Source organism: Macaca mulatta, chromosome 16 (genome assembly GCF_049350105.2).
Source record: "Macaca mulatta isolate MMU2019108-1 chromosome 16, T2T-MMU8v2.0, whole genome shotgun sequence".
In the NCBI taxonomy this organism is placed as follows: Eukaryota; Metazoa; Chordata; class Mammalia; order Primates; family Cercopithecidae; genus Macaca; species Macaca mulatta.
This window is the reverse complement of record NC_133421.1, coordinates 71,968,380-71,991,488: the sequence shown is the minus strand read 5'-3', so window position 1 is coordinate 71,991,488 and position 23,109 is coordinate 71,968,380. Positions and strand designations below refer to the sequence as shown.

General features: G+C 39.8%; 1 protein-coding gene across 1 annotated transcript in view; it reads right to left on the bottom strand.

Annotated features, from left to right (window-relative positions):
* LOC114675868 (uncharacterized) overlaps positions 1 to 23,109 on the bottom strand; it is a 154,830-nt gene that overhangs the window by 32,180 nt on the left and 99,541 nt on the right. Inside the window, exons 24-27 of the mRNA XM_077971052.1 lie at positions 17,334 to 17,435; positions 16,773 to 16,826; positions 6,955 to 7,059; positions 6,352 to 6,402 (exon numbers count right to left, since the gene is read on the bottom strand). Coding sequence (XP_077827178.1) covers positions 6,352 to 6,402; positions 6,955 to 7,059; positions 16,773 to 16,826; positions 17,334 to 17,435 — 312 coding nt within the window. The remainder of the gene's footprint in view (positions 1 to 6,351; positions 6,403 to 6,954; positions 7,060 to 16,772; positions 16,827 to 17,333; positions 17,436 to 23,109) is intronic.

Genomic DNA, 23,109 nt, shown 5'->3' with positions numbered 1-23,109 from the left:
TGCTGGGTCAAATGGTATTTCTGGTTCTAGATCCTTGAGGAATCGCCACACTGTCTTCCACAATGGTTGAACTAATGTACATTCCCACCAACAGTGTAAAAGCATTCCTATTTCTCCACAGCCTTGCCAGCATCTATTGTTTCCTGACTTTTTAATAATTGCCATTCTGACTGGCATGAGATGGTATCTCATTGCGGTTTTGATTTGCATTTCTCTGATGATCAGTGATGTTGAGCTTTTTTTTCATGTTTGTTGGCTGCATAAATGTCTTGGAGAAGTGTCTGTTCACTTGCTATGTCTACTTTTTGATGGGGTTGTTTTGTTCTTGTAAATTTGTTTAAGTTCCTTGTAAATTCTGGATATTAGGCCTTTGTCAGATGGGTGGATTGCAAAAATTTTCTCCCATTCTCTAGGTTGCCTGTTCACTCTGATGGTAGTTTATTTTGCTGTGCAGAAGCTCTTTAGTTTAATTAGATCCCACTTGTCAATTTTGGCTTTTGTTCCAATTGCTTTTGGTGTTTTTGTCATGAAGTCTTTGCCCATGCCTATGTCCTGAATGGTATTGCCTAGGTTTTCTTCTAGGGTTTTTATGGTTTTGGGTTTTACATTTAAATCTTTAATCTATCTTAAGTTAATTTTTGTATATGGTATAAGGAAGAGGTCCAGTTTCAGTTTTCTGCATATGGTTAGTCAGTTTCCCCAGCACCATTTATTGAATAGGGAATCCTTTCCTCATTGCTTTCTTTTGTCAGGTTTGTTGAAGATCAGATGGTTGTAGATGTGTGCTGTTATTTCTAAGGTCTCTGTTCTACTCCATTGGTCTATATCTCTGTTTTGGTACCAGTACCATGCTGTTTTGGTTACTGTAGCCTTGTAATATAGTTTGAAGTCAGGTAGCATGATGCCTCCGGCTTTGTGCTTTTTGCTTATGATTGTCTTGGCTATACAGAGTCTTCTTTGATTCCATACGAAGTTTAAAATAGTTTTTTCGAATTCTGGAAGAATGTCAATGATAGTTTAATGGGAATAGCATTGAATCTATAAATTACTTTGGGCAGTATGGCCATTTTCACAATATTGATTCTTCCTATCCATGAGGATGGAATGTTTTTTCATTTGTTTGTGTCCTCTCTTATTTTCTTGAGCAGTGGTTTGTAGTTCTCCTTGAAGAGGTCCTTCATATCCCTTGTAAGTTGTATTCCTAGGTATTTTATTCTCTTTGTAGCGATTGTGAATGGGAGTCCATTCAGGATTTGGCTCTCTGCTTATATATTGTTAGTGTAAAGGAATGCTTGTGATTTTTGCACATTGATTTTGTATCCTGAAACTTTGCTGAAGTTGCTTATCAGTTCAAGAAGGTTTTGGGTTGAGCTGCTGGGTTTTTCTAAATATAAAATCATGTCATCTACAAACAGAGACAGCTTGACATCCTCTCTTCCTATTCGAATACTTGTTATTTCTTCCTCTTGCTTGACTGCCCTGGCCAGAACTTCCAATACTATATTGAGTAGAAGTGATGAGAGAGGGCATCCTTGTCTTGTGCTGTTTTCAAAGGGAATGCTTCCGGCTTTTGCCCATTCAATATGATATTGGCTGTGCGTTTGTCATAAATAGCTCTTATTATTTTGAGATATGTTTCATCAATACATAGTTTATTTTACACGAAGGGATGTTGAATTTTACCAAAGGCCATTTCTGCATCTATTGAAATAATCATGTGGTTTTTGTCTTTGGTTCTGTTTACATGATGGATTATGTTGATTGATTTGTGTATATTGAACCAGCCTTGCCTCCCAGGGATGAAGCTGACTGGATCATGGTGGATAAGTTTTTGATATGCTGCTGGGTTCGGTTTGCCAGTTTTTTATTGAGGATTTTTGCATCGATGTTCATCAGGGATATTGGCCTGAAGTTTTCTTTTTTTGTTCTATCTCTTCCCAGTTTTGGTATCTGGATGTTGCTGGCTTCATAAAAAGAGTTAGGGAGGAGTTCCTCCTTTTCAATTGTTTGGAATAGTTTCAGAGGGAATGGTACCAGCTCCTCTTCGTATTTCTGGTAGAATTCAGCTGTGAATCCTTTTGGTCATTTTTTTTTTTTTTTTGGTTGGGAGGCTATTAATTACTTCCTCAATTTCAGAGCTTGTTATTGGTCTATTCAGGGATTCAACTTCTTCCTGGTTTAGTCTTGGGAGGGTGTATGTGTCTAGGAATTTATCCATTTCTTCTCTATTTTCAAGTTTATTTGCATAGAGGTGTTTATAGTATTCTCTGATGGTAGTTTGCATTTCTGAGGGGTCAGTGGTGATATTCTCCCTATCATTTTTTTTTATCATGTCTATTTGATTCTTCTCTCTCTTCTTGATTAGGCTAGCTAGCAGTCTATCTATTTTGTTAATTTTTTCAAAAAACTAGCTCCTGGATTCATTGATTTTTGGAGGGTTTTTGATGTCTATCTCCTTTAATTCCTCTCTGATCTTTGTTATTTCTTGTCTTCTGCTAGCTTTTGGATTACTTTGCTCTTGTCTTTTCAGCTCTTTTATTTGTGATGATAGGTTGTCAATTTGAGATATTTCTAGCTTTCTGATGCAGGCATTTAGTGCTATAAACTGCTTTAGCTGTGTCCTAGAGATTCTGATGCATTGTCTCTTTGTTCTCATTGGTTTCAAATAACATCTTGATTTCTGCCTTAATTTAATTATTTACCCAGGAATCATTCAGGAGTAGGTTGTTCAATTTCCAGGAAATTGTGTGGTTTTGAGTGAGTTTCTTAATACTGAGTTCTAATTTGATTGCACTGTCTGAGAGACTGTTATGATTTCAGTTCTTTTGCATTTTCTGAGGAGTGTTTTACTTCCAATTATGTGATCAATTTTAGAATAACTGCCATGTGGCACTGAGAAGAATGTATATTCTGTTGATTTGGGGTGGAGAGTTCTGTAGATGTTTATTAGGTCTTCTTGGTCCAGAGCTGAGTTCAAGTCCTGGATATCCTTGTAAATCTTCTGCCTCATTGATCTGTCTAATACTGACAGTGGGGTATTAAATTCTCCCACTATTATTGTGTGGGAGTCTAAGTCTCTTTGTAGGTCTCTAAGAACTTGTTTAATGAATCTGGGGGCTCCTGTATTGGGTGCATATATATTTAGCATAGTTAGCTCTTCTTGTTGCATTGATCCCTTTACCCTTATGTAATGGCCTTCTTTGTCTTTTTTGATCTTTGTTGGTTTAAAGTCTGTTTTATCAGAGACTAGGATTGCAACCCCTGCTTTTCTTTGCTTTCCATTTGCTTGGTAAATATTCCTCCATTCCTTTATTTTGAGCCTATGTGTGTCTTTGCATGTGAGATGGGTCTCCTGAATACAGCACACTGACAGGTCTTGACTCTTTATCCAATTTGCCAGTCTACGTCTTTTCACTGGGGCATTTAGCCCATTTACATTTAAGGTTAATATTGTTATGTGTGAATGTGATCCTGTCATCATTATACTAGCTGGTTATTTTGCACATTAGTTGATGCAGTTTCTTCATAATGTCATTAGTCTTTATATTTTGGTATGTTTTTGCAGTGGGTGGTACTGGTTTTTCTTTTCCATATTTAGTGCTTCCTTCAGGAGCTCTTGTAAGGCAGGCCTGGTGAAGACAAAATCTTTCAGCATTTGCATGTCTCTAAAGGATTTTATTTCTCCTTCACTTATGAAGCTTAGTTTGGCTGTATATAAAATTCTGGGTTGAAAATTCTTTAAGAATTTTGAATATTGGCCCCCACTCTCTTCTGGCTTGTAGGGTTTCTGCACAGAAATCCGCTGTGAGTCTGATGGGCTTCCCTTTATAGGTAACTGACCTTTTTGTCTGGCTGCCCTTAACATTTTTTCCTTCATTTTAACCTTGGAGAATCTGACGATTATGAGTCTTGTGGTTGCTCTTCTCGAGGAATATGTTAGGGGTGTTCTTTGTATTTCCTGAATTTGAATGTTGGCTTGTCTTGCTAGGTTGGGGAAGTTCTCCCGGATAATATCCTGAAGTGTGTTTTCCAGCTTGTTTCCATTGTCCCTGTCTCCTTCTGGTATTCCAATCAATTGTAGGTTTGGTCTTTTTATGAAGTCCCCTATTTCTTGGAGGCTTAGTTCATTCCTTTTCATTCTTTTTTCTCTATTCTTTTCTGCATTTCAGTGAGGTGGTCTTCAAACTCTGATATCCTTTCTTCCGCTTGGTTGATTCAACTGTGGTTACTTGTGTATGCTTCACGAAGTTCTTGTGCTGTGTTTTTCAGCTCCATCAGGTCATTTATGTTCCTCTCTGAACTGATTATTCTGGTTAGCAGTTCCTCTAACCTTTTATCAAGGTTCTCAGCTTCTTTGCATTGGGTTAGAACGTGCTCCTGTAGCTCATCGTAGTTTTATTACCCATCTTCTGAAGCTTACGTCTGTCAGTTCAGCCGTCTGATCCTCCATCCAGTTCTGCACGCTTGATGGAGAGACATTGCAATCATTTGGAGGAGAAGAGGCACTCTGGTCTTTTGGGTTTTCAGCATTTTTTTTTGTTGATTCCTTCTCATCTTTGTTAGTTTTTCTTGTTTCGGTCTTTGAGATTGCCGATCCTTGGATGAGGTTTCTGTGAAGGTCTTTTTTGTTGTTGTTGTTGATGCTGTTGTTGTCGCTTTCTGCTTGATTTTCTTTCAGTAGTCAGGTCCCTCTTCTGTAGGGTTGCTGGAGTTTGCCGGGGATTTACTTCAGGCTTTATTAATCTGATTTACTCCTGTGACTGGAGATGTCACTCAAAGAGGCTGGAAAACAGAAAAGATGAGTGTCTGCTCCTTCTTCTGGGACCTCTGATCTTAAGGGGCACCAACCTGATGCCAGCAGGATCGCTCCTGTATAGAGGGTCTGACAGCTTCTGTTGGAAGGTCTCACCCAGTTGGGTGGCACAGGCCACAGGACTCGTTTAATGAAGAACTTTGTCCCTTGGTGGAGCGGGTGTGCTTCACTGGGGGGAAATCCACTCGTTTGTGCTGCCAGGATTCCTCGGAACTGCCAGGAGAAGAGGCTAAGTCTGCTAGTCTGCAGAGTCTGCGACTACCCCTCCCGCTAGGAGCTCAGGCCCAGGGAGATCCGAGTTCTGTCCCTGAGCCTCTTGCTGGAGTTATTGTAGATCCTGCAGGGAAGCCCTGCTCAATGAGGAAAGATGGGTCAGGGTTTGGCCTGAAAAGGCATTCTGGCCACAGGCTGCCACAGCCAGTGTGTTGGGCTGTTGGGACAAGTCTTAGGACCAAGCCGTCCAGCCTTCCTGGTGCCAGAAGGGGAAAAGTACAGCCTGGAGCTATAGAAATGGGTGTCACCCTTCCCCCGCCCAGTGAGCTTAGCATGCTAGACAGTTGTAAGTCCTAGTGCTGGCTGCTGCCCCTCCCACAAGGAATTCAAATGGCTTAGACAATAGGCAGCCTCAGCTGATGCTGGTCATCCCTCCCCACTGGGATTTCAGTAGGCTTAAGCAGATTCCAGTTGAGAGGCTGTAAGAAACTGTGCATCCCAGGGTTGGGACGCTAGGCCCCGGTGGCATGGATTCACGAGTGGGATTTTCCGATCTGTGGGTTGCACAGTTCCATGGAAAAAGCAGAGTTCCATGGAAAAAGCTGGGTAGCAAGCTCATTCACTGCCTCCCTTGGCTGGGGACAGGAGGTTCTCCTTCCCCATGTGTCTTGCAGGTGGGCCACTGCACCACACTGTTCTTCCTTCTCTCCATTGGTAAAACTAGCCTTCTAGTCATTTTGATAAGAATCTGGATACCTTGGCTGCTAGTGAAGGATTTACATGTTTTTAGGTTTTTTTTTTTTTTTTTGGCATGGGAGCCTCTGAACACTGCTGCTTCTAATTGGCCATCTTGGCCCCGCCCCAAAAATTTTTTTTAATTTCAATTTTTGTGAGTACTTAGTAGGTGTGTATTTTTATACAGTACATGAGATGTTTTGATGTAGGCATGCAATGTATAATAATCACATTATGTAAAATGGGATATCCATCCCCTCAAACATTTATTCTTTGTCTTATAAGCAATCCAATTAACATTTTATTTAAGTTAAAAAAGTAATTTCCCTTTACTTTTTGCTGTGCAACCTTGACTGTAATAATTTCTTCTGTCAAAATTTGGAAAATCCCAAGAGAGCATGGGAATTCTTTCCAAGTTACACTATAAGAAGTGATCTCTTAAAGTAGAGGCTAATGTATAAAAGAAACAAAAGTATGTAATAATATACATGTTATGTGGCAGGATTCACAATTTAATAACAAGGAAATTATGTAAATGCCATACATTATAATCTCAGATTAATCAGCATTTTATTAAGCATCTCCCTCACCTCTAAGAAACTTTATACCGTCCAGCAATCTTTTCTGATAGACCTTTCCATCTGTAAGAAGAAGCACTGTTCAGATCACACAAGAGCAATGTGGGGCTTTACAGAAAATATAAAACCAATAATTTCAGAAAGACATACTTTATGAACTGCCTTATAAATTTTCTGACTTACTGAAAACCAATGAAATTATATAGAGTGTGGAGAAAGTTGTAACTTTATTAATATAGGCAGTTAATACTGACACTCTACCACGTTGAAACATATCCTTTCTTCTTCTTATTTTGTGATTTTCCATTTTCCCCTATTAGGTCACTCCCTTTTCTTTCTTTTTCTCATTTATCCTGGCTTAAATTTTAGATCTTTCAGTAGAATCAAAAGTAATAAAAGATATAACTGAACCCTGATGACAGAAAACATGACACAATTGTTGATTCTCAAAATAAAAGTTGAATGGCACAAATAATCTTTTAAAATATAATGGGGTCATTTTAAAATTACACAACATGGGTCATAGATTATTTTTAAAGTTAGATAGTTTTAGAAGTTTTCAAAGTTTAACAGTAAGCCTCCCTGGAAGATTACATTTTTATTTGAAATACTCACCATCAACTGGCAGATTATTTACCAGTTCTGTGAGTTCTTTATCCGTAAGCTCTATCCCCATGTTTCCTAGAATTGTTTTCATGTCATTGACATCAACTTCCTCTCCTTCAAACAGATAGAAATGGTAACACATGAGATTTTAAAGAACTACCTAATTATTCTAAATAATAATTATATTTTCTATTAATGCTAAATAAATATCTTTGATTAATCTGGAAAAAGTGAGATTACAGGCTTATTAATAAAATGTGGCATCATGTTTTGTTGCTAAAACATTGATAAGCCAAAGTTAAGGTCTAGACACAATCTAGACCTTATGACTGGACACAATCATTTAATTCAAAAATAGCGTAATTAATTAAAAAAAGCAAAACTGGAGGTGTCACATTACCTGACTTCAAACTATGCTATAAGACTACAGTAACCAAAACAGCATGGTACACATACGAGAACAGGCACATAGACCAATGGAACAGAATAGAGAACCCAGAAATAAAGCCACAGATCAACAGCCATCTGATCTTCAACAAAGCTGACAAAAAGAAGCAATGGGGAAAGAAGGCCCTAGTCAATAAATGGTGCTTGGATAATTGGCTAGCCATTTATCAGAATGGTAGTTCTCAGAACAGGCTAGCCACATGCAGAAGAATGAAACTGCACATTTGCCTTTCACCATATATAAAAAGTAATTAGAAATGAATGAAAGATTTAAATGCAAGACATCAGACTATAAGAATGCTACTTTGGGAGGCCAAGGCAGGAGGATCCTTTGAGCTCAGGAGTTCAAGACCATCCTGGGCAACATAGTGAAACCCTGTGGTGGTGTGTGTTTGTAGTCCCAGCTCCTCGGGAGGCTAAAGGGGGAGGACTGCTTGAGCCTAGGAGGTTGAGGCTGTGGTGGGCTGTGACAGTGCCACTGCACTCCAGCTGCACTCCAGCCTGGGCAACAGAGTGAGACTGTTTGAAGAAAAAATCCCAAGCAGCAACAAAAAAACCCTGTAAGCATTCTGGAAGAAGACCTAGGAAATGCCATTCCAGACATTGGTCTTGGAATATAATTTATGATGCAAAAAGCAATTGTGACAAAAACAAAAATGGACAAATGGGACCTTATTAAGCTAAAGAGCTTCTGCACTGTGAGAAAAACCATCAACAGAGTAAACAGACAACCTATAGAATGGGAGAAAATATTCACAAACTATGCATATGGCAAAGGTCTAATATCCAGAATCTATAAGTAACTTAAATCAACAGGCAAAAACAAATAATTCTATTCAAAAGTGGGCAAAAGACATGAACAGACACTTTTCAAAAGAAGACATACATACAGCCAACAAGCATAGGAAAAAAATGCTTAACATCACTAGTCATCAGATAAATGCAAATAAAAGCCACAATGAGATATCTCACACCAGGCAGAATGGCCTTTATTAAAAAGTCAAAAACAACAGATGCTGGCAAGGTTGCAGAGAAAGGGGAATACTTATACACTGTTGATCAGAATGTAAATTAGTTTGGCCACTGTGGAAAGCAGTTTGGAGATTTCTCAAAAAACTTAAAACAGAATTACTATTCAACCCAGCAATCCCATTACTGGGTATACATCCTGAAGAAAATAAATTGTTCTACTAAGAAGATACAGACACTCATATGTCCACCACAGAAAATACATGGAATCAACCTAGGTGCCCATTAATAGTGGGCTGATAAAGAAAATGTGTTACATACACACCACAGAATACTATGCAGCCATAAAAAGAATGAGATTTTTCCCTTTGAAGCAACAATAGAGCCGGAGGCCATTATCCTAAGAAAATTAATACAGGAACAGAAAACTAAATACTGTGTGTTCTCACTTATAAGTGAGGTAAACACTGGGTACACATGGACATAAAAATGGCAAAAATAGAACTAGGGACTACTAGAGAGGGTAGTGGGGAGGGGAATGTGGGTTGAAAATCTACCTATTGGGTACTATGCTCACAACGGGTGATGGGATCATTTGTGCCCCAAACCTCAGCATCACAGAATGTGCCCATGTAACAAACCTGCACATATATCCCTTGAATCTAAAATAAAAGTTTAAATTATTTTTAAAAACAATCTAATTTTAAAAGACATTAAAATTAACTGGAACACATATAAAATATGTGTAAAGAATTGGAATCATATGCATTTAGTATTTATATTTACTTTATAAATAACATTTATTATTTATGTGATCAGCAAACAGTTGGTTAAATGTATGAAAAGTATACTCTCAAGTGTTAAGGTTTCCATTGCTAATTTTCTCGGCATTCATGTCTGAAGATAATCATAAAGCTGAATAAGAATGAGCTTGGACCTCTAGTTTAATCAAAAGGCCTAACAAAACAAGTTAAAGAAACTGTCTGATATTTTTAGACATAAATATATAATTCTTTTTTGTCCTTAAATGAAGTGTGTTTTCATTTGCTTTGAGCAGCCTTTTAAAACAAAATATCATTCTTTTAAAATCTTTAATTTAAGAAAAGTAAAATCAGTTGACATCAGAATAATATATATTTGGTCACTTCTTTCTCACTTGCAACAGCTTCTACTTTATTCATCAGTTTTTCCAGATCAACTTTCTCGTAGGCTGTAATACAAAGTTTAATCAGAGAGAAGCAATAACGTGAACTCTGAAAAAAAAGACATATTGTACAGGAGGTCCTTTTCATTGAAGATTTATTGCTGGATAGATCACCAATGAAAATAAATCCAGTTAAAATGAGGACCATGATTTAATAGTAAATAATAAATAAAAATGATCTAAAAGGTTTGATTGGAGAATAAAAATGCAAATGATCAAATAAGTTTATACGATCTTATATTTAAGGAAATTCAAGTTATAACTATTCCATAATTTTTAGGATAAGCAATGAATAAATGCTAACTTCTAAAAGTGTGTTCTGGTATGATTTTCTGGCAAAATTACATCACTACCTACTATAGTATCTTTTTTTTTTTTTGAGACAGAGTCTTGCTCTGTTGCCCTCTGTTGCCCAGGCTGGAGTGCAGTGGCATAATCTTGGCTCACTGCAACCTCTGCCTCCCTGGTTCAAGAGATTCTCCTGCCTCAGCCTCCCTAGTAGCTGGGATTACAGGCACATGCCACCATACCCGGCTAATTTTTGTGTTTTCAGTAGAGACAGGGTTTCTCCATGTTGGCCAGGCTGGTCTCGAACTCCTGACCTCAAGTGATCCACCTGCCTCAGTCTCCTAAAGTGCTGGGATTACAGGCATGAGCCACCATGCCTGGCCAGCATCCTTTTAATCTTTGAAACAGAGGGGCAGTTCCAAGATGGCTGAATAGGAACAGCTCCAGCCTCCAGCTCCCAACATGAGTGACACAGAAGATGGGTGATTTCTGCATTTCCAACTGAGGTACTGGGTTCATCTCACCAGGGCATGTCAGACAGTGGGTGCAGGACAGTGGGTACAGCCCACTGAGCGAGAACTGAAGCAGGGCAATGCATTGCCTCACCCGGGAAGCTCAAGGGGTAAGGGAATTCCCTTTCCTAGCCAAGGGAAATCGTGACACACAGCACCTGGAAAATTGGGTCACTCCCACCCTAATACTTCGCTTTTCCAAGGGTCTTAGCAAACGGCACACCAGGAGATTATATCCCGTGCCTGGCTCAGAGTGTCCCATGCCCACGGGGCCTCCCTCATTGCTAGCACAGCAGTCTGAGATATAACTGCAAGGCGGCAGCAAGGCTGGGGGAGGGACACCCACCATTACTGAGGCTTGAGTAGGTAAACAAAGTGGCTGGGAAGCTCGAACTGGGTGGAGCCCACCACAGCTCAAGGAGGCCTGTCTGCCTCTGTAGACTCCACCTCTGGGGACAGGACATAGCCAAACAAAAGGCAGCAGAAACCTCTGCAGATTTAAATGTCCCTGTCCGACAGCTTTGAAGAGAGTAGTGGTTCCCAAGCATGGAGTTTGAGATCTGAGAATGGACAGACTGCCTGCCCAAGTGGGTCCCTGACCCCTGAGTAGCCTAACTGGGAGACAACCCCCCACCAGGGGCAGACTGTCACCTTACACCTCACATGGCTGGGTACCCCTCTGAGACGAAGCTTCCAGAGGAACAATCAGGCAGCAACATTTGCTGTTCAGCAAATTCACTCTTCTGCAGCCTCTGCTGCTGATACCCAGGCAAACAGGGTCTGGAGTGGACCTACAGCAAACTCCAACAGACCTGCAGCTGAGGGTCCTGACTGTTAGAAGGAAAACTAACAAACAGGATATCCACACCAAAACCCCATCTGTAAGTCACCATCATTAAAGGCCAAAGGTAAATAAAACCACAAAGATGGGGAAAAAACAGAGCAGAAAAGCTGAAAACTCTAATAATCAGAGAGCCTCTCCCCCTCCAAAGGAACGCAGCTCCTCACCAGCAATGGAACAAAGCTGAATGGAGAATGACTTTGATGAGTTGAGAGAAGAAGGCTTCAGATGATCAAACTTCTCCAAGTTAAAGAAGGAAGTCGAACCCATTGCAAAGAAGCTAAAAACCTTGACAAAATATTTGATGAATGGGTAACTAAAATAACCAATGTAGAGAAGTCCTTAAATGACCTGATAGAGCTGAAAACCATGGCATGAGAACTACATGACAAATGCACAAGCTTCAGTAACCGATTTGATAAACTGGAAGAAAGGGTATCAGTGATTGAAGATCAAATGAATGAAATAAAGCAAGAAGTTTAGAGGAAAAAGAAATGAACAAAGCCTCCAAGAAATATAGGATTATGTGAAAAGGCCAAATCTACGTCTGATTGGTGTACCTGAAAGTGACGGGGAGAATAGAACCAAGTCAGAAAACTCTGCAGGATATTATCCAGGAAAACTTCCCCAACCTAGCAAGATAGGCCAACATTCAAATTCAGGAAATACAGAGAACACCACAAAGATACTCTTCGAGAAGAGCAACTCCAAGACACATAATTGTCAGATTCACCAAAGTTGAAATGAAGGAAAAAATGTTAAGGGCAGCCAGAGAGAAAGGTTGGGTTACTCACAAAGGGAAGCCCATCAGACTAACAGCGGATCTCTCGGCAGAAACTCTACAAGCCAGAAGAGAGTGGGGGCCAACATTCAACATTCTTAAAGAAAAGAATTTCAACCCAGAATTTCATCTCCAGCCAAACTAAGTTTCATAAGTGAAGGAGAAATTAAATCCTTTCCAAACAAGCAAATGCTGAGAGATGTTGTCATCACCAGGCCTGCCCTACAAGAGCTCCTGAAGGAAGCACTAAACATGGAAAGGAACAACCAGTACCAGCTACTGCAAAAACATGCCAAAATGTAGAGACCATTGATGCTAGGAAGAAACTGCATCAACTAACGAGCAAAATAACCAGCTAACATCATAATGACAGGATCAACTTCACACATAACAATATTAACCTTAAATGTAAATGGCCTAATGCTCCAATTAAAAGAAACACACTGGCAAATTGGATAGAGAGTCAAGATCCATCAGTTTGCTATATTCAGGAGACCCATCTCCCATACAGAGACACACATAGGCTCAAAATAAAGGGATGGAGGAAGATCTACCGAGCATATGGAGAACACAAAAAAGGCAGGGGTTGCAATCCTAGTCTCTGATAAAACAGACTTTAAACCAACAAAGATCAAAAGAGACAAAGAAGGCCATTATATAATGGTAAAGGGATCAATTCAACAAGTAGAACTAACTATGCTAAATATATATGCACCCAACACAGGAGCACTCAGATTCATAAAGCAAGTCCTTAGAGACTTACAAGGAGACTTAGACTCCCACAGAATAATAATGGGAGACTTTAACAGCCCACTGTCAATATTAGACAGATCAATGAGACAGAATGTTAACAAGGATATCCAGGAATTGAACTCAGTTCTGCACCAAGTGGACCTGATAGACATCTGCAGAACTCTCCACCCCAAATCAACAGAATATACATTCTTCTCAGCACCACATCACACTCATTCCAAAATTGAACGCATAGGGGGAAGTAAAGCACTCCTCAGCAAATGAAAAAGAACAGAACTTATAACAAACTGTCTCTCAGATCACAGGGCAACCAAATTAGAACTCAGGATTAAGAAACTCACTCAAAACTGCTCAACTACATGGAAACTAAACAACCTGCTCCTGAATGACTACTGGGTAAATAACGAAATGAAGGCAGAAATAAAGATGTTCCTTGAAACCAATGACAACAAAGATACAACATACCAGAATCTCTGGGACACATTTAAAGCAGTATGTAGAGGGAAATTTATAGCACTAAATGTTCACAAGAGAATGCAGGAAAGATCTAAAATTGACACCCTAACATCACAATTAAAAGAACTAGAGAAGCAAGAGCAAACACATTCAAAACCTAGCAGAAGCAAGAAATAACTAAGATCAGAGCAGAACTGAAGGAGATAGAGACACAAAAAGCCCTTCAAACAATCAATGAATCCAGGAGCTGGTTTTTTTGAAAAGATCAACAAAACAGATAGGCCACTAGCAAGACTAATAAAGAAGAAAAGAGAGAAGAACCAAATAGATGCAACAAAAAATGATAAAGGGAATATCACCACCGACCCCACAGAAATAAAAACTACCATCAGAGAATACTATAAACACTGCTACACAAATAAACTAGAAAACCTAGAAGAAATGGATAATTTCCTGGACACTTACACTCTCCTAAGACTAAACCAGGAAGAAGTTGAATCCCTGAGTAGACCAATAACAGGCTCTGAAATTGAGGCAATCATTAATAGCCTACCAACCAAAAAAGATCGAGGACCAGACGGATTCACAGCCAAATTCTACCAGAGGTACAAAGAGGAGCTGGTATCATTCCTTCTGAAAGCATTCCAATCAATAGAAAAAGGGGAATCCTTCCTAACTCATTTTATGAGCCTAACATCATCCAGATACAAAAGCCTGGTAGAGACACAACAAAAAAAGAGAATTTTAGACCAATATGCCTGATAAACATCGATGCAAAAATCCTCAATAAAATACTGGCAAACTGAATCCAGCAGCACATCAAAAAGCTTATCCACCATGATCAAGTTGGCTTCATCTCTGGGATGCAAGGCTGGTTTAATATATACAAATCAATAAATGTAATCCAGCATATAAACAAAACCAAAGACAAAAACCACAAGATTATCTAAATAGATGCAGAAAAGGCCTTTGACAAAATTCAACAGTGTTTCATGCTAAAAATTCTCAATGAATTTGGTATTAATGGAATGTATCTCAAAATAATAAGAACTATTTATGACAAACCAACAGCCAATATCATACTGCATGGGCAAAAATTGGAAGCACTCCCTTTGAAAACTGGCACAAGACAGGGATGCCCTCTCTCACCACTCCTATTCAACATACTGTCTCCTATTCAACATATTGTTGGACGTTCTGGCCAGGTAATCAGGCAAGAGAAAGAAATAAAGGGCATTGAATTAGGAAAAGAGGATGTCAAATTGTCCCTGCTTGCAGATGACATGATTATATATTTAAAAAACCCCATCGTCTCAGCCCGAAATCTCCTTAAGCTGACAAGCAACTTCAGTGAAGTCTCAGGATAAAAAATCAAGGTGCAAAAATCACAAGCATTCTTATACACCAATAAGAGAAAAACAGAGAGCCAAATCATGAGTGAACTCCCATTCACAATTACTTCAAAGAAAATAATATACCTAGGAATCCAACTTACAAGGGATGTGAAGGACCTCTTCAAGTAGAACTACAAATCACTGCTCAGTGAAATAAAAGAAGACACAAACAAAAGGAAGAACTTTCCATGTTCATGGATAGGAAGAATCAATATCATGAAAATGGTCATACTGCCCAAGGTAATTTATAGATTCAATGCCATCCCCATTAAGCTACCAATGACTTTCTTCACAGAATTGGAAAAAACTACCTTAAAGTTCATATGGAACCAAAAAAAGAGCCCTCATTGCCAAGACAATCCTAAGCAAAAAGAACAAAGCTGGAGGCATGATGCTACCTGACTTCAAACTACACTACAAGGCTACAGTAACCAAAACAGCATGGTACAGGCACCAAAAAAGAGATATAGACCAATGGAACAGAGCAGAGACCTCAGAAATAATACCACACATCTACAACCATCTGATCTTTGAAAAACCTGACAAAAACAAGAAATGGGAAAAGGATTCCCTATTTAAGAAATAGTGCTGGGAAAACCGGCTAGCCATATGTAGAAAGCTGAAATGATCCCTTCATTATACCTCATACAAAAATTAATTTAAGATGAGTGAGAGACTTAAATGTTAGACCTAAAAGCATAAAAACCCTAGAAGAAAACCTAGCCAATAGTATTCAGGACATAGGTATGGGCAAGGACTTCAAGTCTAAAACACCAAGCGCAAAGGCACAAAAGCCAAAATTGACAAATGCATCTAATTAAACTAAAGAGCTTCTGACAGCAAAAGAAACCACCATCAGAGTGAACAGGCAACCTGCAGAATGGGAGAACATTTTTGCAATCTACCCATCTGACAAAGGGCTAATATCCAGAACCTACAAGAACTCAAACAAATACACAAGAAGAAACAACTCCATCAAAAAGTGAGCAAAGGATATGGACAGACACTCCTCAAAAGAAGACATTTACAAAGCCAACAGACACATGAAAAAATGCTCATCATCACTCACCATCAGAAAATGCATATCAAAACCACAATGAGATACCATGTCACACCAGTTAGAATGGTGATCATTAAAAAGTCAGGAAACAACAGGTGCTGGAGAGGATGTGGAGAAATAGGAAGGCTTTTACACTGTTGGCGGGAGTGTAAACTAGTTCCACCATTGTGGAAGACACTGTAGCTATTCCTCAAGGATCTAGAACTAGAAATATCACTTGACCTAGCAATCCCATTACTGGGTATATACCGAAAGGATTATATATCATTCTATTATAAAGACACACACACACGTATGTTTATTGTGGCACTATTCACAATAGCAAAGACTTGGAATCAACCCCAATGTCCATCAGTGATAGACTGGATTAAGAAAATGTGGCACATGTACACCATGGAATACTATGCAGCCATAAAAAAAGGATGAGTTGGTGTCCTTTGTAACAACACGGATGAAGCTGGAATCCATCATTCTGAGCAAACTATGGCAAGGACAGAAAACCAAACACTGCATGTTCTCATACGGGGGAACTGAACAAACAGAACAGTTGGACACAGCGAGTGGAACATCACACCCCGGGGCCAGTTGTGATGTGGGGGAGTGGGGGAGGGATACCATTAGGAGAAATAATGTAAATGACGAGTTAATGGGTGCAACAAACCAACACAGCACATGTATACATATGTAACAAACCTGCACGTTGTGCACATGTACCCTAGAACTTAAAGTATAATTAAAAACAAAAGTCAAAAAACAAGTATGACATATTTCATGTTTGTAAAACTAGGTGGTTAGATGCTTGCAATGAACTCATTACTTTGATCCTTTTAATGCTTCACCCTGTTTTCACTGTGTCCATTTAGTTATTTGGGTCTATAGATACTGGTGAAACCATTTTATTGGAAAACAGTACTAATGAATGTAAGATGTTATCAAGAAATAGTTCTTTCGTTTTGACTGATAAAACGCAGATAATGTTAATCTGTTAGTAAAGGCAGATATTTTATCAAAATATTGAAAATATGTGAATTGATAAGCCACAAATAGAATATTAGAAAAATACTATTAAAAATTTTAGTGTAAATCATCATTTATTGCAAATCATGTGTAACAAATTCTTACCAGTAAAAGCTTTCACTTCATCCTCCAATGCTTTCAGAGCCACTTTATTATCAGCTATAACACAAAGGCATAATTTGAAGCTCATAACATGTTATATCACAAGAACACTCTCCTCCCTCCTATGATTATAACACCTAGTAGCAGCACTTAGGAAGTATACTGGGCATTTTGTTAAGCACTTTAGTCATTTGATAAATATTTACTCAGAATATGTTACGAAGATGAAGAAACAATTATAAATATTGAAAATAAACTTATTTAGAAAATGTAAATTTGACTTTATAACCCATAAAACAGCAAATCTTATATTTGATAATGGAAAGATGGAATTCAAAAGTGGCTTTTTCCTAGGGGTCAGCTTTCTTGTCCTCAGAATTTGGAAGGCTCTTGTATTGACCATGCCGCTAGTATTCAGAATACTACCTTCCCTACTTTGTTACTCTGACTGTCTTATTTAATCCTGCCATTTGCATTATGAAAAGTTCTTTTTTCCCTTTCCTTCTAATGCTAAAAGCACACAGAACACAAAACCCAAAAACCAGTGATATCTAGCATGCTCACCACCGACTGGCAGGCTTTGTGTCAGATCTTCAAGTTCTTTATCTGTGAGCTTGATTCCCATGTTGTCTAGAACGGTCTTCAGGTTTTTTATATCAACCTTCCCTAATCAGAAAGACACAGGCTGTGAGGAAAATGTAGAGACTCTAAAACAAAATCTCTATGTTTCTTTTTTTTTCAGACGCACACATTTTGGGAAGTTGAGAAAAGCTATGGATCTTTTATTTCCACAAAGTACACACACGCATTTTCACAAACTGCGCATTAGGATTTAGGAGGATGTGCTAAAGCCCATTCATGATTACATTTTTCTACATAAAGAGAAAAAATTCGTTGAATCAATATATAAATGAAATTGACCATGGAATTAAAATTAGGATCCTTTCCTTTAAACCAATTAACTGATCAGTGGAGGCAAACTTGGGTCAATCATTGACATATTTTGACCAATACATAGGATTAAAAAGTAATCTCTCAATATTATTCCTAATAATGATAATGATAGCTAACGTTTATTGAGAGCTTTTATTTTGGTACCAGGCATCATACAAAACATTTCATTTATATGTTGTCATTTAATCTCAGACAGATATCAGACAACAGTTGACTAAATTCCTCATATAGATAGCTCATCTTTACCTTGACTTTTTTGGCATGTAATTACATCTTCCCCACTAAGTTTATAAACTCTAAGAGAGTATGGGATACATTTCTCAACAATATGGTTGATTATCTGGTTAAATAACGATACATCTGTTTTCCAAAAATCAGATGGAATCTATGTATTAGAGAGGTTGCAGGATTCACAATGAAATTAGTAGTGAATAATGGGAAGGCCAAATGAGTACCTTATATTCATCTATCTCCTTATTACTTTCCCTGACATTTAAGGTATTTCATACTACTCAGCACTATGTTTTTTTCCCCAACACTTTATAATAGAAAGTGCCAAACATGCAGAAACATTGAAAGAACAGCACAACGAACCATCACCACTTACATGAAATAATAGTTAACATTTCGCCCTAGTTTACTTTTTCTCTCTCATACTGTCTTTCCGTATGTATGTGTGAGTGTATACATAAATATGTTTTTCTTTCCTCAACGTATTTTGACTGTAAATGGTGGACATCGTAACTTATTATCCCTAAACACTGCAGCATGCCATGAATCTTCTAAGAATAAGGATATTCTCTTATGCGACATTGTTGATAAATACATAGCATGGTCACACCTAAGAGAATTAACAATAATCCCTTAGTGTCATGTTACATCCAGTTCATATTTAAAAATATTTTTGTTAATTGTCCCCCAAACATCTATTACAGCTGTTTCTGTCAAAAGTTCACATTGCATTTAGTTATTCTCTTTGTCTCTTTAAATCTAAAAGTTAGCTGGGTGCAGTGGCTCACTGCTGTAATCCCATCAATTTGGTAGGCCGATGTGGGCGGATCACTTGAGGTCAGGAGTTCGAGACCAGCCTGGCCAACGTAGTGAAACCCCGTCTCTAGTAAAAATACAAAAATTAGCTAGTTATGGTGGTGCACACCTGTAGTCTCAGCTACGTGGGAGGCTGAGGCAGAAGAAGCACCTGAACCCGGGAGGCGGAGGTTGCAGTGAGCCGAGATTGCACCACCGCACTCCAGCCAGGGCAACAGAGCGAGACTCTGTCGAGAGAGAGAGAGAGAGAGAGAAAAGTCTCCCCACTTTTTTTTTTTTTTTTTTTTAACATTGAACACCAACTTTTTTAAAAGAGTAGGCCGGTTTTCCTGTAGAATCCCTCATTCTGAATTTGTGTGATTTTTTTCTTTGTGGTATTATTTAACCTGCTTTTTATTCCTCATATTTCAAGTAAACTACAATCATTATGGAGTTGTGAAATTTTTTCCAACGATTTATAGTAACTTGCAGGCATTTATTTCTCTCTCTCTCTCTCCCTCCCTCCGTCCTTCTTTTCTTTCTTCTCCAGAGAGGGAGTCTCACTCCGTCACCCAGGTTGGAGTGCACTTCTGTGATCTCGGCTCACTGCAATCTCTGCCTCCTGGGTTCAAATGATTCTCCTGCCTCAGCCTCCCAAGAAGCTGGGACTACAGGCACCCACCACCGTGCCCGGCTAATTTTTTTTGTATTTTTAGTAGAGACGGAGTTTCACCGACTTAGCCAGGATGGTCTCCATCTCCTGACCTCCTGATCCGCCCGCCTCGGCCTCCCAAAGTGGTGGGATTACAGGCGTGAGGCACCGCGCCCGGCCTGAAATATTACACTTTCTCAAAAGAAGGACGCCTCCAAAGGCCAATCCCCTAACTTACTGGCACCCTTCTGAGTTGCATTCGGGTCACGTACCAGGTACCGTCATTTCGTGTTTATAGAATTTTGTGTCCTGCTGTTTTTCGAAAAGCAAACGTGGACGAGAGCGTTTGAGCCCTCCACCCCCGCCCCTTCTGTGAACACTGGGCTAAGCCACAAAGACACAGAGGAGAAAACTCGCGGTAGGGGGCTATGAATGCAGAGAGCACCAGATGGTTCCCTGCAGACACAGAACCCGCTCCAGCTGGTGTCCCTTGAGAGTCTCTCCGCAGAATCCCGGAGGCTGATCCTCGCCCGCAAGCACAAGCGGGGAGGAGTCCTATGCCCCCTCGCCTAAGTCCCAAAGGAGGATCTGCCGGCTGTGCTGGAAAACAGCACCAGAGGGCCCCCTTACCCTCCCAGGGAGGCTCTGACTGGCAGTGAGGAGTCACATGCTCATCCTTGGACCAATGACACGAGGGTACTGGGAACAGGACGTGAGTGCTGCTGGGATCACGTGACTGATCACAGGCAAAAGATGCCCACTGCCACTCCATGGCCCAGGATACCAACCTGTTTATTTTTTACTTTTCCTTTTTGTAAAGATGGGGTCTTGCTATGTTGCCCAAAGTGGTCTTCAACTCCTGGCCTCCCAAAGTGCCGGGATTACAGGCGTGAGCCACGGCATCCAGCCTCCTGACATGTTTTTTTGTTTTTCCAGACGGAGTCTCGCTCTGTTGCCCAGGGTGGAGAGCAGTGACGTGATCTCGGCCCACTGCAACCTCCATCTTCTGGGTTCAAGCAATTCTCCTGCCTCAGCCTCTTGAATAGCTGGGATTACACGTGCCCACCACCACACCCGGCTAATTTTTGTATTTTTAGAAGAGATGGGGTTTCATCTTGTTGACCAGGCTGGTCTCAAACTCCTGACCTCAAGTGATCCACTTACCTCGGACTTCCAAAGTGCTGGGATTACAGACAGGAGTCACCACGCCCAGCGTCCAGACATGTTTAAAACAGAAAAATTTCATCTACAATCACCCCTGTTAAATGGTATATTATGTAATATATCCCAGTATATGGAGACACAAGGGTAACAAGGATATCCGGGACTTGAACTCATCTCTGCACCAAGCAGACCTCATAGACGTCTACAGAACTCTCCAAACCAAATCAACAGAACTTACATTCTTCTCAGCAGCATTCATCGCACTTACTCCAAAATTGACCACATCGTTGGAAGTCAAGCACTCCTCAGCAAATGTAAAAGAACAGAAATCACAACAAACTGTCTCTCAGACCACAGTGCCATCAAATTAGAACTCTGGATTAAGAAACTCACTCAACACCACACAACTACATGGAAACTGAACAACCTGCTCCTGGATGACTACTGGGTAAATAACGAAATGAAGGCAGAAATAAAGATGTTCTTCGAAACCAATGAGAACAAAGACGCAACGTACCAGAATCTCTGGGACACATTTAAAGCAGTGTGTAGAGGGAAATTTATAGCACTAAATGCCCACCACAGAAAGCAGGAAAGATCTGAACTCGACACCCTACCATCACAATGAAAAGACCTAGAGAAGCAACAGCAAACACATTCAAAAGCTAGCAGAAGGCAAGAAATAACTAAGATCAGAGCAGAACCGAAGGAGATAGAGACACAAAAAACCCTTCAAAAAAATCGATGAATCCAGGAGCTGGTTTTCTGAAGAGATCAACAAAATTGATAGAACGCTAGCAAGACTAATAAAGAAGAAAAGAGAGAAGAACCAACTAGACGCAGTAACACATGATAAAGGGGATATCACCACCGATCCCACAGAAATACAAACTACCATCAGAGAATACTATAAACACCTCTATGCAAATAAACTAGAAAATCTACAAGAAATGGATCAATTCCTGGACACATACACCCTCCCAAGACTAAACCAGGAAGAAGCTGAATCACTGAATAGACCAATAACAGGCTCTGAAATTGAGGCAATCTTTAATAGGCTACCAACCAAAAAGAGTCCAGGACCAGACGGATTCACAGCCAAATTCTACCAGAGGTACGAGGAGGAGCTGGTACCATTCCTTCTGAAACTACTCCAATCAATAGAAAAAGAGGGAATCCTCCCTAACTCATTTTATGAGGCCAGTATCATCCTGATACCAAAGCCTGGCAGAGACACAACAAGAAAAGAGAATTTTAGACCAATAGCCCTGATGAACATCGATGCAAAAATCCTCCATAAAATGCTGGCAAACCGAATCCAGCAGCACATCAAAAAGCTTAACCACCAAGATCAAGCTGGCTTCATCCCTGGGATGCAAGGCTGGTTCAACGTACGCAAATCAGTAGACGTAATCCATCACATAAACAGAACCAGACACAAAAAACACATGATTATCTCAACAGACGGAGAAAAGGCCTTCAACAAAATTCAACAGTCATTCATGCTAAAAGCTCTCAGTAAACTAGGTATTGATAGAACGTATCTCAAAATAATACGAGCTATTTATGACAAACCCACAGCCAGTATCATACTGAATGGGCAAAAACTGGAAGCATTCCCTATGAAAACTGGCACAAGACAGGGCTGCCCTCTCTCACCACTCCTATTCAACACAGTGTCTCCTATTGAACATATTGTTGGAAGTTCTGGCCAGGGCAATCAGGCAGGAGAAAGAAATAAAGGGTATCAATTAGGAAAAAAGGATGTCAAATTGTCCCTGTTTGCAGATGACATGACTGTATATTTAGAAAGCCCCATCGTCTCGGCCCGAAATCTCCTTAAGCTGACAAGCAACTTCAGCAAAGTCTCAGGATACAAAATCAATGTGCAAAAATCACAAGCATTCTTATACGCCAATAAGAGACAAACAGAGAGCCAAATCATGAGTGAACTCCCATTCACAACTGCTTCAAAGAGAATAAAATACCTAGGCATCCAACTTACCAGGGATGTGAAGGACCTCTTCAAGGAGAACTACAAAGCACTGCTCAGCAAAATAAAAGAGGACACAACCACATGGAAGAACACTCCATGCTCACGGATAGGAAGAATCAATATCGTGAAAATGGCCATACTGCCCAAGGTAATTTATAGATTCAATGGCATCCCAGCAAGCTGCCGATGACGTTCTTCACGGAATTGGGAAAAGCTACCTTAAAGTTCATATGGAACCAAAAAAGAGCCCGCATTGCCAAGACAATCCTAAGCAAAAAGAACAAAGCGGGAGGCATCATGCTACCTGACTTCAAACTACACCACAAGGCTACAGTAACCAAAACAGCATGGTACTGGTACCAAAACAGAGATATAGACCAATGGAACAGAACAGAGGCCTCAGGAAAAACACCACACATCTACAACCATCTCATCTTTGACAGACCTGACAAAAACAAGAAACGGGGAAAGGATTCCCTATTTAATAAATGGTGCCGGGAAAACTGGCTAGCCATATGTAGAAAGCTGAAACGGGATCCCTTCCTTAT